Source organism: Saccopteryx bilineata, chromosome 2 (genome assembly GCF_036850765.1).
Source record: "Saccopteryx bilineata isolate mSacBil1 chromosome 2, mSacBil1_pri_phased_curated, whole genome shotgun sequence".
Lineage (NCBI taxonomy): Eukaryota > Metazoa > Chordata > Mammalia > Chiroptera > Emballonuridae > Saccopteryx > Saccopteryx bilineata.
In genome coordinates, this window is record NC_089491.1 from 174761853 (window position 1) to 174775755 (window position 13903).

Here is a 13903-nt window from a genome sequence, read left to right on the forward strand (position 1 = left end):
CCAGGCAAGCCCAGGGTTTCGAACCGGCGACCTCAGCATTTCCAGGTTGACGCTTTATCCACTGCGCCACCACAGGTCAGGCATTATAACGACAGCTTTTTACACCAGATTAAAGACATTATAAAGCACTTTATTATGGACATTGAATGCCGCACATTGTGGACTTTGGATTCTAGTTTTTACTTTACCATTAATTAGGCCCTTACCCACTGGAATATAGATTTTATTTATTTTATTCTAGGTGCTGAAGATAATGCAGTGTATCTAGGAGTCTGATACCTACTAGACTAAGATAGACACTCCATACATGCAAGCTGAATTAATGAATTTTAACTTTGACATGGTATTAATTTCTAGTCTATAGTTGTCTTATTTGAACAAAGTGGAGGTATTCTCACTCAGATTCTTTTTACATTTGTGATTCTGTGGCCATCTTATAGATGTGAACTGTTAAACCATTTTTGACCAATGTGATATGAGTTAAATGATGTCAGATGATTGGAAATGGTTGAATAACAGATGAGTAATGAAGCCAGATGGTTGAGCTGAAAAATGTAAAGTACAAATTGGAGATGAAGAGAATGGAAATAGTGAGGCCCATTTAAAATTAGTCTAAGCTTAAAAAGGTGGTTACAGTTTAGATCATCTGGACTTTCATGGTCACAATTGTTATACAAAAGAAGTAAAAACTTTTTAAAGTGAGAGGCAGGGAGGCAGAGACAGACTCCTGCATGCCCCCGGCCAGGATCCACTCAGTAAGCCCCCTACCAGGCGATGCTCTGCCCATTTGGGCCTACTGCTCTGTTGCTCAGCAACCGAGCTGTTTTAGTGCCTGAGGCAAGGCCATGGAGCCATCTTCAGTGCCTGGGGCCAACTTTGCTCCATTCGAGCCATGGCTGTGGGAGGAGAAGAGAGAGAGAGATGGGGACGCAGAGAAGGAGATGGTTGCTTCTCCTGTATGCCCTGACCAGGAATTGAACCCAGGACTTCCACAAGCTAGGCCAGTGCTCTACCACTGAGCCAACCAGCCAGGGCAAACGAAGTAACAATTTTGAGTGGTAACAAGTCAATAAAAATCAAATTTTGCCTGGCCAGCAGTACTTGGCTGTTGAAGGGAAGAGTAGGAGTATCAGTTGCAGAACTGTTTACCAGCAGTTTTAAATATTTTTCTTGGTTAAAGAGCTCATAGACAATTAATAGTACTTAAATATTGTGGGAAGAAGCATCCAAGAATGACTTAAGTTTTCTGTTCTGGACATGGAAATGATGATGATAGCATTGAAAGAAATGGTGCTGACTTTCTGTAAATTGTTATATGTACGTGAATGGTATTTTTATTGTGTATTTTGAAAACTCTAGTTTTGATATATAGAAAAGGCCAGTCTTTACAGATCTAGATATTTGTGTCTACATTTATACCTTTTTCCTAAAAAATAGCCTCACTTAGGTTTTAGTTTTTGCTCAGTAGAGTATAACTTACATCTGCCGAGCCTGCGGATAAAATGTTAACCTGAAACACTGAGGTTGCTGGTTTGAAACCCTAGGCTTGCTTGGGAGTTGATGCTTCCTGCCCTTCCCCCCTTCTTTTATTCTCTATCTCTCTAAAATGAATAAATAAAAATTTTACATCTTTATATCTGATAAACCTCTGAAGCAGACAGGGAACAAGTCACCTGTTTTCTCATCTAGCTAACCATAATCCTAAATGGGCTCGCTCAGACATTCAAGTCAGGGATAAAGTTGGACCACATTGCTATATTTCTGACCAGTACCTGACATCCTATACTATCTACTTGGTAGTGATGAATTGTGTTGTCAGAAGTCAATGGTTACTTTGAAATAGCTTGTTAGAATTCATTGTCATTTCTGTCTTTTAGAGTAGAAGTATTTCCAAGTAGCTTTAAGACCGTGATGGAGAACCTATGACACGCGTGTCAGCACTGACACGTGTAGCCATTTTCAATGACACACGGCCGCATACCAGAGAAGTATGGGGCCGCATGCCGAGAAGGACGTTTCATCCTCGGCTCCTGCAGGGCCAGGTGTAGTAGCCGAGGATAAAACATTTGCTGTCTGTAGAGTAGACATTCTGTGCCAGATATCTGTAGGCCAAAACAACAGAACTCCAGCACAGAGCATCTCTAGCTCTGGGACTTCCGGTTAGGCCGTTAGGGGATCTTTGACCTCACTTCCTGCGGGTGGAGCAGGGAGCAGTGGAATGCCGCATGGGAAGCATCTCTGGAGGCCCTGTGATTGCCATTACCAGCAACCACATAACCACCAGTAACCATCATCCAATCTACTGTTCTGGGGTGTCGTGGATTTCTAATTGACCATCATTACTGAGATAAGTGAGGGGGAGGCTGGGAGAGGTGAGGGCCTGTGCTATGGGTGCCATTTCCCGCCATTAGAAATAGCGGCAGCCATCTTAATTTACATAAGATGCAACTTGCAGAATTTTATTTATTTATTTATTTATTTAGTAAGTATTTTTCTGAAGTTGGAAACGGGGAGGCAGTCAGACAGACTCCCACATGTGCCCTACCAGGATCCACCCAGCATGCCCACCAGGGGGTGATGCTCTCCCCATCTGGGGCATTGCTCTGTTGCATCCATAGCCATTCTAGCACCTTAGGCAGAGGCCATAGAGCCATCCTCAGCGCCGGGCCAACTTTGCTCCAGTGGAGCCTTGGCTGCGGGAGGGGAAGAGAGAGACAGAGAGGAAGGAGAGGGGGAGGGATGGAGAAGCAGATGGGCGCTGCTTCTGTGTGCCCTGGCTGGGAATCGAACCCGGGACTCCTGCACGCCAGGCTGATGCTCTACCACTGCGCCAACCGACCCGGGATAGAATTTCAAGACAGCATCTGGGCTCAGGTGTTTGTCGACTTGAGGTCAAAGCTTGAGAATCTGGAAAGGTGCCGCTTGGAGAATCAAGAAGAATGCCACTATGAACAGGAAATTTGGAGTGCCTGGAACCCATTACCAGACACTTTTAGCACCCTGAAAAGTATAGCAATGGCTTTACTTATAATTTTTCCCTCTACGTACTTTTGTGAGACCTTATTCTCAGCGTTAAATAATATTAAAACCAACAAAAGATTGACAGATGAAGTTAGTAGCGCTTGCTTGAGCTTGAAGTGTACAAAATACCAACCTTCAATTGAAGATTTAGCCAATGAAATTCAGCAACAAAAAAGTCACTAATAGGCAGGTTAGTTAAAGAATCCCCCTCCTCACTTATCTTAGTTCACGACACCCCACACAAGTTAAATAATATCAAGACCAACAAAAGAAACCGATGACAGATGAACAAAGAAGTCACTAAGCAGGTAAGTTAAATAATTAGTTTTTGGTTTATTAAATACAGTTAGATATTACAATTATACATTTTTGTTATTTAAACTATAAATATTGCGAAATTACGGGTTTTTTTCTCAAAGTGACACACCCACCGAGTTATGCTCGATTTTTTGGCAAATTTTGACACACCAAGCTCAAAAGATTGCCCATCACTGTTCTAAGACCATTTCTTATGCTACTATTGTTAAGTAATTGAAGCCTTAGTACTCACTGTCTTAATGGGGATTCAAGCTTACCAACTTACAGGAGATAGCATTTTATTGTTACTTCTTAAAACAATGCAATGAACAACACTTTTCTACCATCTTTGTTAATGCCATGAACAAATCCTTTCCTTAATCACTAAAGTAAAAATAGAAGTTATTTGGGCCCATGAGCTCCTTCTGGTGAATGAAATGTCCTTAAGTAGATATGAATATTAAGGCATTTTAATAGAAGACAAGAGTAAAATTCTTACTACTTCTGTGTACCAATTTACAGTTGTTTGTTTTTTTAATGTACTATGAGAAAAGTGGTGAGACATTTACCTCAATATTACCACTTTTTAAATTAGGTAAACAGAGGAACCATTATCTACACTTTTCAAGTGAGTTTAAGTGGTATGGCCCAGTTCACGAAGATGTGGTTTATGAGAGATTGAACTGAGAATTATGATTTCTTTGTCCAGTGTTCTTTGGTTACCTATTCTGAATTTACATTCTGATCATTGAACTCAATCCCCATTTTCTTTTAAAAGCATAGTTTCAACGTGATTAGAAGGAATGGAGTGTTTAGATAAATAGATTTTCTAGTACACGTTTTGCAGTCAAGGAGGCAGAGCTTGTGGAGTGGGTGGAGCTTTGATTAAGTAAAAAATCTCATTTTTGCTTGTCAAGAGATCTGTTGCTGTTGGAGAACAAGCAGGAAGAATAGTAGCAGAACAGTTTCCTGGCTGTGTATAATGTAGTTTTGTTTAACGGGCCAATCTAGAATAAATAGGTTGTTGGCTGAGCAGAGCAAACTCATATCTGAGAGTGGGAGAAGCATGGCTAGTGTGAAACAAGAAGTCATGCTTCAATCTGACTTGGACATCTCCCTTGTCCATGCTGTGGGCTAATTTACTGTTAATTTATATCTTACCCATTTTCCACCCCTCATTTTCCTCTTACTGTAACAAGTCTCTTTTGCCTTTTCTGATGGATTTTACAAAGAAAGATTTTTGCTCAGTGTTTGTCATCGTAAATTCTCATTGCTGCTGTTGCCCTCAAAAGGATTGTGTTAATGAGGTGGGTAAGAATTTTAAATACATATAAAAGGTATATTGTAGCCATTTGGTGATATATGTAGAAGGTTTTAGTATTGAAATTGTTGATTTTAGAATGCTTTTAAAAATATTTAAAGTTTTATAGCTTAGTAAACTTACACTACATTTTTGTAAGGAGGAAGTAAGCTTTTCTTAATCTGAATGATTGGGAGAAATTTTACTTTTATAAAAGGATAGTTAAATGTAACCTTAACACATTTGAAACTTAGGCTTTTAAGAAATAAGTGCTAATGATTTTTAAGAACTAGAAGATTGAACCAGAAAAATATTATGTCTCACCTTAATTTTTCTAGCAGATTAGTTGGCAAACCTTAAATGTATAGAATTCAAAGAAAAACTCAGTCTATAAAGTGCATGTATGTGTTTTTGTTTTTTCTTAGTTCAAATAAAATGACATATTTTATAGTCATTTTGATCTTGTATCAACTCTTGTGCAACTATTATTCTTTTGTACTCCATTTAAGATTGCACAAAAGTGGTCTTTGTTTTTTGTTTTATTTAAGAGAATACATAATTTTGTATAACACCAAAAAATATCTTAAATGTATATACATTAGATGTTCAAGGAATACTTTTGCTTAATGCAGAGAATCATGCCACAGCCCCATGTCAAAAAACATAATATGGCACTTCTGCCTAGAGAGGATCCTGTGAATTATGAAAGTGAGAATATTTCTAGAGTCAGTGGGTTGCTGGATCTGGAAGAATGGAATAAGAAAAGTGTGTGTTTTTATTCATTTTTCTTTTTTAAAGTTTTTCTTATGTGTAAAATCTTAGCTAAATTTATCTACCTTTTCATTACTCTGTTCTGTTTTGTGGTTTTGAATCTCATTCAGAACAGGTGAACAAAACTTTGCTTTTACTAGTCAGAACAGGACTGGAATAGGACTCTGTGAGGCTAAATCAGGGAGTAAAGAAAAACTATGGCAGAATCTTTAGGCTCCAAGTTGATCACCTTTGTTGAAGTATATGAACTAAAAAGAAAAAAGAAATATTTATCATTAAAACATTTTCTCATTATTTGTTCTTTCTGGTGCTTAAAATCATGTTTTAGAATAATCTCAAACAATTTTTTTCTATTTTTTAAATTATTTAATTTATTAGGGTGACGCTGGTTAGTGAGATACAGGTTTCAAGTGTACATTTCTATGATATTTGTACACTGCATTATGTGCCCCCCCACCTAAAGTCAAATAATCTTCCACCACCACATATTTGACCTCTTTTATCCTTTACTACCTCCCCACCCCCTCACCCAATGGTTTTAAATTAAAAATTATTAATAAAAACTTTAAAAATGCATTGAGTTTTCTTGTCTCTTAAGAATAAGAAGCCAATGAGTATAATGTGTATGAAAACCGTTTCTTGGCTATTTTAAGCAGCTTTCTATGTACATGTCCAGGCGACTTTTCTATAGGCTGCTTTAAGGATCAGTGAGGTTTCATACTCATTTTTACATTTTGGGGTCTTTTAAAATGTACAGTCTCTATATAGTCTTGGTTCTCAAGTGATTCAAAATACCTCTGCTAGATAGATATTTTTATAATCCTGACTAGTTGATGGTAGCTGACTGGTGAAATTTCTTTTTACTCTTTATCTAAATGAGGAACAGTAAGCACCCTTAATCTTTTAATATCAGCTGCTGGGCTGGTAAGGGGTGTCTCCATTTTATCGGGCTACCTTGGCACCTGCAATATATATTTTTTAAGGCAGCAGTGGCATCTGAATATGTAAGTTTTACTGCCAGAAGGCCAAACTACATTCTTCTAAGTGTATATGTTGTATAGCACTGGTAAGGAATTTCCCATACCTAAATCTTGACTATTGGTTGAGAAAGTAGCTTAACCTATTAGATTCAGGGTGTCATATGATACACAGTTGCTGCTTTTGTTATCTCATTTATTCAGATTTATCCTATTTGTAAATAGGAATTTTTATTTGTAAAGTCATGGATGTATATATGTTTGCATAGATAGGATTAACAAAGCAGGTCCACAGTGGATCTTGGGTGATTATTATTCAAGAGAATATTCTGCTTTCTTTTAAACCTAAACTTTATTATCTTTGATTGCCTTTGATCGGCAAACTTATTAATTCAAAGAGCTTTCAACCTAGATAATAGAGTTGATTCTAGCTGTGAATATAGGTAGGTAAATTGTACCAGTATTCCCATTTGCTAGACAAGGAATCTGAAGCTTAGCTGTTTCTACTTATTCAATTAACACTGAATTTGACTTCTATATAAATCCTTTCATCTTTCCAATATGCCTATGCTAAATTGAAACAGAAGATTCTTTTAATATAGTCAGTGTATATGTACTTGATTAACTTAATATATAGAGTTTTATTGCCAGAAGGCCAAACTACATTCCTCTAAAATGTGTTTCTTGAAGAAGGAACATTTTTCCTCATAATATTATATATTCTCTTTTGCCACTGCCCCGTAACAGTTGGAATGTTTTTACATGCAAAAGCCAGCTATGTATTGGTGTCCCAATTTTACCCAAGAACAGCCTTTCAGATAATTTTCTGCCAATAGTGAATGTTCTGTGAACTCAGTATACAGTATTTTAAATTGTTCTTCACCTTATATTTATAAATAGCATTCTTAAAATTTGCTTTTATATATATAGTTTTACATATGTATAGTAGAAAGTTATAAGCAAGTATAAAACAAAATCTCCAGTGTTTCTACTATCGGAGAACTTCCAGTTTGCATCATCCATTTTTTTCTTAACAGCAGTTTCTATTTTCTTAAGCCTAGATTGAAATACCATGCCACCTACTCAATCAAAGCAGTCTTTTTGCTTCAGCAGCATTATATTTTGTTTTGTTTCATTAGAATTATTATGTAAAATCAAAGGCCAGTTGGGAAAACTTAATTTGCTGCATTTGAAAAAAAAGAAAATACAAATTGTGGTCTTTATAGTCATTACTCAGAAGTGAACCTTTTATATATGTTGATTTATCTTGAGGGCAGCTTTACTAGCCAGTTCCTTGCTGTGGAAGGTTAGCCCTAGAGGCAGAATCCTCCAAATTACAACTTTTGAATAATGCAGTGAGTAAATCATGAGAATTATTCCACTACAACTCTAGTATTTAAAGACTTTTTAGAGGTGTTTGATGTACAGTTGACCCTTGAACAACACAGGTTTGAACTGTGCAGGTCACTTTATATGTGTGGGGGTTTTTTTTTTCATTTTTTTTAAGTGAGGAGTGGGGCTGTTGCTTAGTAATCAAACTATTTTAGTGCCTGAGGGAAGGCCATGGAGCCATCCCTAGCACCCAGGGCCACCTTGCTCCAACTGAGCCATGGCTGTGGGAAGGGAAGAGAGAGAGAGAGGAAAGGGAGAGACAGGGAAGGGTGGAGAAGCAGATGGTTGCTTCTCCTGTGTGCTCTGACTGAGAATTGAATGCCAGACGTCCATATGCTGGGTGCCCACTGAACCAACCAACCAGGGCCCAGTTTTTGTTTTTGTTGGTTTTTTTTTTTTATTCAATAAATATGTGTAGTACTGTAAATGTATTTTTTTTCTTCCTTATGATTTTCTGAACACTTTCTCTAGCTTACTCAGTTGTAATAATTCAGTATATTGTATATACAAAATTTGTTAATCAACTATGTTATTGGTAAGGTCAACAGTAGGCTATTAGTAGTTAAGTTCTTAGGGAGTCAAAAGTAACAAGTGAATTTTCAACTGCCAGGGGGATTGGCACCCTTAACCAACCCCTAGCACACTCACACATACTATTCAAGGGTCAACTGTATTTCATTTCTTCTTCTTCTTTTTTTTTTTTTTTTTTGAGTGAGAGTGAGCGAGTGAGAGGGACAGTTAGGAAGGGAGAGAGATGAGAAGCATTAATTCTTCATTGCAGCACCTTAGTTGTTCATTGGTTACTTTCTCATATGTGCCTTGACGGTGGGGGGGGGGGGGGAGGACGACTCCAGCTGAGCCAGCGACCATGGGGTCATGTATATGATTCCATGCTCAATCTGGTGAGAAGTCAACGACCTCGGGGTTTCCAATCTGGGTCTTCTGCATTCTAGGCCAGTGCTCTATCCACTGCTCCACTGCCTGATCAGACTGTATTTCATTTCAAGCTGCAAGAGATGACATGCATTTCTGTGGCTTAGCGAATTATCATTACTTTTCATTTAATCTTGTCACTGAGACTATAGGTCAGGGGTCGGGAACTTATGGCTCGCGAGCCAAATGTGGCTCTTTTGATGGCTGTATCTGGCTCACAGACAAATCTTTAATAAAAAATAATAATAACATTAAAAATATAAAACATTCCTCATGTATTATAATCCATTCATTTCCTACCACTCATGTTCATGGTTGCGGGTAGCTGGAGCCAATCACAACTGTCCTCCAGGACAACACCAGATTTTTATTGGCTAATGCATAACGTACACGGGTCGTTGTATGGCTCACATGGAATTACATTTTAAAATATGTGGCATTCATGGCTCTCTCAGCCAAAAATGTTCCCGACCCCTGCTGTAGGTGATTAGAATTTATATATATCCTCATTCTTCTAGTTCTTTTGCCCTGTTTCCCTGTGTTTTGTTTGTTTATAGACTTATGGTACCGTTTGGATAGTATGTCAGTGTAGCTACTTCAACTCAATTCATGTGATTACAGATGTAGATGAATTGATAATAATGAGATGGCTTTATAGAGGTTGGAACTCTCAGTAGGGTATTTTGTTATTCTTGTATCTTAGGTATATTTTCAACACATTGCTGAAATTTTTATTTGCATAGTATTTAACTTCAAGAAAATTCTAAAATATCACTGTAATGCTATTTAGTGTTACATTTAATGGGGAGATTGGGTTTTCTTCTGCAATTAATTGGAAAGTTTGTCTTTTCTATTGTTCTGATATATCACTTTTCATTTTTTAAGTTTCTGTATATAGACAGTTTGCTTTTCAGTTATGCAAATCTAGTTCAAATCTGCAACTCCTTCTATACTTGTTGAGATTGTTAAAGGATACTGTAATAATAGAGTACCTGCCCAAATGAGCATGTGAATTCATGCCCACACATGAACTCACTATTCAAAACAGTTAAATGCTATGTTGATTAGTGTGTTAGGGAACAAGAATAAATAAAAGATATTCTAACCAATTAGAATATTTGGCTTTCTTTTTAACTTCTTTTACTTGAAACATAGCAGAAGCCTAACCAGTGGTGGCGCTGTGGATAGAGCATCAACCTGTGATGCTGAGGACCCAGGTTGGAAACCCTGAGGTCTCTGGTTTGAGCGTGGGATCATCAATATGAGCCCAAGTTTGTTGGCTTAAACAAGGGTTCAATGGCTCAGATGGGCTCCCCTCCCCATGGTCAAGGCACATAGTATAAGCAATCATTGAACAACTAAAGTGCTGTAACTATGAGTTGATGCTTCTCATCTCCCTCCCTCCCTCCCTCTTTTAAAAAAAAAAAGGAAAGAAGAAACAGCAGAAAATGTTGGCAACATTCTATAAAATTTTCCCTAGCCACATATAGAGGCCAGGGAAGTAAGTGACCTCCCACCTTCCGCTATCTTGTTTCTTTTTGTTGTCATGTGGGAGTTAAAATGCCCCTACTCAACTCAATTCAGCCTGCATGAACCAGCTCCTGCAGACAAATCAGAAAAAAGCCTGTTCGATAAGAATGCAATCTAATAAAACTTTAATAAAGAGTCAAATGAATCTAATTAATCTAATAAGAGTCAAATGAAAGTTAAAGTTCAAAGGCTCTGCTTTTATTAATGTGTTTTTGTCACTGTTTTCATGGTTTTCAGGGGGTGAAGCCAGCCAGTTTTGACAAAGTAGCTATTCCTGAAGTGAAAGAAATTATTGAAGGATGCATCCGGCAAAACAAAGATGAAAGGTAAGTGCCTCTTTTGACCTGTTTTTGTTTAAACAAAAACCTAAATGTAACATGCTCTGAATGCAACATTCATCTAAGGCAGGGGTCTCAAACTCAACTCAGCATGTGGGCCACAGAGCAAGATCACAGCCGTTAGGCGGGCCACACTAGGTCTACAAAAGGCAGCTGTTACGCAACACTTATCTCACTGCAGTTGAAAACAAAAAAAAATCAGTACAACAAGCACAATCGTACATGCAGTTTACTCAGTGTCACAAAACGACCAGAAACTGTAATTCGCATCACAATTGCTGTTAACTAAGCTAATATCTAGCTAGGATGCTAGAGAAATGAAAAATACAAGTAGGCCCCTAGGCTTACTTAATTTTATCCAAAATATTTTGAACTTCGTGGATTAGTCTGCGGGCCGCACAAAATTGTTCGGCGGGCCGCGAGTTTGAGACCCCTGATCTAAGGTGTATTTAATACTGTACTTGTGATTAGTTTCTCCATTTATGTCATGCAATACCTTTAAAATTAGAGTTTTGTCCATTGAAGGTAGTATTCAAATTTGATACACTGGAATACTGTAAAAACTGTGGTTTGGTAGAGTTTAAGTAAACCAGAACCACCTGAAACAATGTTACTGCATTCAGTAATAACTACAGGAATGACAAAAGTAAGTTTACAGTTCATATGGAAAAAGACATGCAGATTATGATTATTAAAATAGCTTTAGTAAGTCAAAAGAATGTCACAGTACACTTAAGTACAATCTCATAAGTGCTCAAATTGCCATCCTTCATTATTAACATATTCTTATAGCCTACTTGCTATATATATAAACTGTTTCGTGTACTTACAACTGTAAACCTACTTTTGCCAACACCTGTATAGCATCAACAACCTGTATAGCATCAACATTATGTATAAAACTCAGTAGGGTTCAATCTCTAATGCAGATCTACTCCTTAATTTTTACCCTTCTAAAAAGGTGAAGTAAAATCTTGGGTCTTTAAAATCAAATCAACTATACAGGTCTTGATTTGCTTTTATTAATGCCAGAATTGAAGCAAAACATCAAAATTCCTTTAAGTAAAAAGAGACAACTTTGCCCAGAGCTTAGGAGGAGATCTGGCTTAGTCATCTGTACTAACAGAGGACTTTTCTCAGAGGAGTGGCAAGTATCTGATCTGCCATATAGCTGATTCATCACCGGTTAGGCATGGCAAAGGTCCAGTGTCTGTTTTTTGAAAAATAATCCACTTTTACCGTTCCCCCTCACCCTCCAAAATAAAGTAGATCAGCCAGTACAAATATAAATTGTAAGTTGAGCATAGTTTATCTCCAGTAGGAATGTGAGCAATCAGGTATATCAACCAAATTAAAGAATTCCGTATCTTCATTTCTGCAGTCTCATACTCTTTTCATAACTTTCATTATTTGGAAGAACTTAACATCATGATCTTTAAGGCTTTTTAGTAGAAATTTAGTTTGGATTTCTATTTTTATGTACACTGATTAGAAAGGAGAGTCCTTAAACTCTTTAATAACTTAAAAAAACAACAACAAAGGAATATTTGTTTCCAGTCTTCCAACATACTACTCTGTTTCTTTTCTGGATAGAACATTTACTTGGTTACTGGTATTTTGAGACCATTTATCTAAAGAGGGTTGTTCTACAATCAGACTTCTGCTTTTCTGCTTGCCTAGTACACAAATTGTTGAACAAGGAATTGAGAGAATTTATTGGGGTAAATAAAAATTGTTGTTGTAGAAGACACTGAACTTGAAATTTAAAAAAATTTATTTTTGTGTTTTGATTCTACCATTTACACCTTTTACAACTGGGAGCAAGATTTTCAACCTCTCCGAACTTCCATATCCTAATTAAGATATGTCATGGGATGTTAGAATCAGATGAGATCATACATATGAGGATTTTTTTGTTAACTATAAATGCTATATAAATGATTATGTGGTATTTTGAAGCTATGATATTCTTTGTATTAGTTGGTATTGTTAGTACACTATTAACTGAGGGTAGATTGTTAGACTTAAAAAGTAATACTTTCAGTTCTTATTCATAAATGTGATTGTTACATAGGAGCTTGTTATGACAATGTTCTATACTTGAGAGTAAGACACTAATAACTATTCAAATGGAGCAATGTAGAAATGAGGTATAAAATTTTCCTTCTTTTTATTTTCGTAGCCCTTTTTCATTATTTCAAGCATAAGAGTGAATAATTAGCCACACTGGAAAATTGCCTTTTCAAACTAATGGCACTTCGTGTATTTTTTTTTCCTTTCTCTCTTTTTAAGATATTCTATCAAAGACCTTTTGAACCATGCCTTCTTCCAGGAGGAAACAGGGGTGCGGGTAGAATTAGCAGAAGAAGATGATGGAGAAAAAATAGCCATTAAGTTATGGCTGCGCATTGAAGATATTAAGAAATTAAAGGGAAAATACAAAGACAATGAAGCTATTGAGTTTTCCTTTGACTTGGACAGAGATGTGCCAGAAGATGTTGCTCAAGAAATGGTAAATTAACACTAATCAAACATTAAAAAACTGATGTAGATTTACATAAATCGATATTGTTGAGCAAAACAGTTTATAAAGCAGTGTATATGGCATACTACATTGATATAAAATTGTGTTGGTTAATGATCCCCAAAATTATTTTCATTTGAGGAAAAGATAGATATGTATAGGTATGGATGGATAGAATAGACTAAAAATAAAAGAAAATAAACAAACTAAAATACATTTTTGAAGTAATTTTGAAAGTTTAATGTTGAATGACTCCTAATTTGTTAAGCATATTTAGTTAGAATGAGAAGTTATGTTTTCTAAATATTGATATGTTACCCTTTGATCAGTCATCTATATAAATCCTATAAATTCACTGTAAATTGTTTTTACTTTGGAGGGAATTTTCAAGATAAATTATGTCGATAGCCTTTGATGAATCAAAATGGAAACACTTCACCAATTTTAGGGTTGCCATACTGTCTAAAATAGTCACTTATTATGCAGAGATACTTACAGAATATATACTAGAATTTATAAGAACCATTCAACAGTAGTTGTCTCAGATTTTTGGGTTTTTTTTTTTTTTTTTTAACTTTTACATATTTGCCCATCTGGTTAAGTGGTTGCCTAGTGAAAGGAAGTAAAAGCAATACATAACATATTAATGGTTATGCATGAGAGGGAAATGGAATGAATAGAATAGAATGAGACTTAATTTGGTTTAAAAACTTTGGCATTAAGTTCCCCATTGTTTTATTGTTGTTCTGAGAAGTGATGGTACACCCATCCCTCGAGTTTCTACAAAGATCCTGGCACCCTCCCCATGAGTATCTACAAA

At 36.5% G+C, this 13903-nt stretch overlaps 1 protein-coding gene across 10 annotated transcripts in view; it reads left to right on the plus strand.

Moving 5' to 3' along the window:
* Positions 1 to 13903, plus strand: part of WNK1 (WNK lysine deficient protein kinase 1) — a 197307-nt gene that overhangs the window by 130902 nt on the left and 52502 nt on the right. For 9 of the 10 annotated variants that reach the window (XM_066258668.1, XM_066258659.1, XM_066258660.1 and 6 more), the window contains exons 5-6: positions 10459 to 10547; positions 12852 to 13071. In XM_066258668.1, coding sequence (XP_066114765.1) covers positions 10459 to 10547; positions 12852 to 13071 — 309 coding nt within the window. Of the gene's footprint in view, positions 1 to 4255; positions 4626 to 10458; positions 10548 to 12851; positions 13072 to 13903 lie in introns of those variants that run through there. The other variant, XM_066258667.1, reaches the window with a different exon arrangement.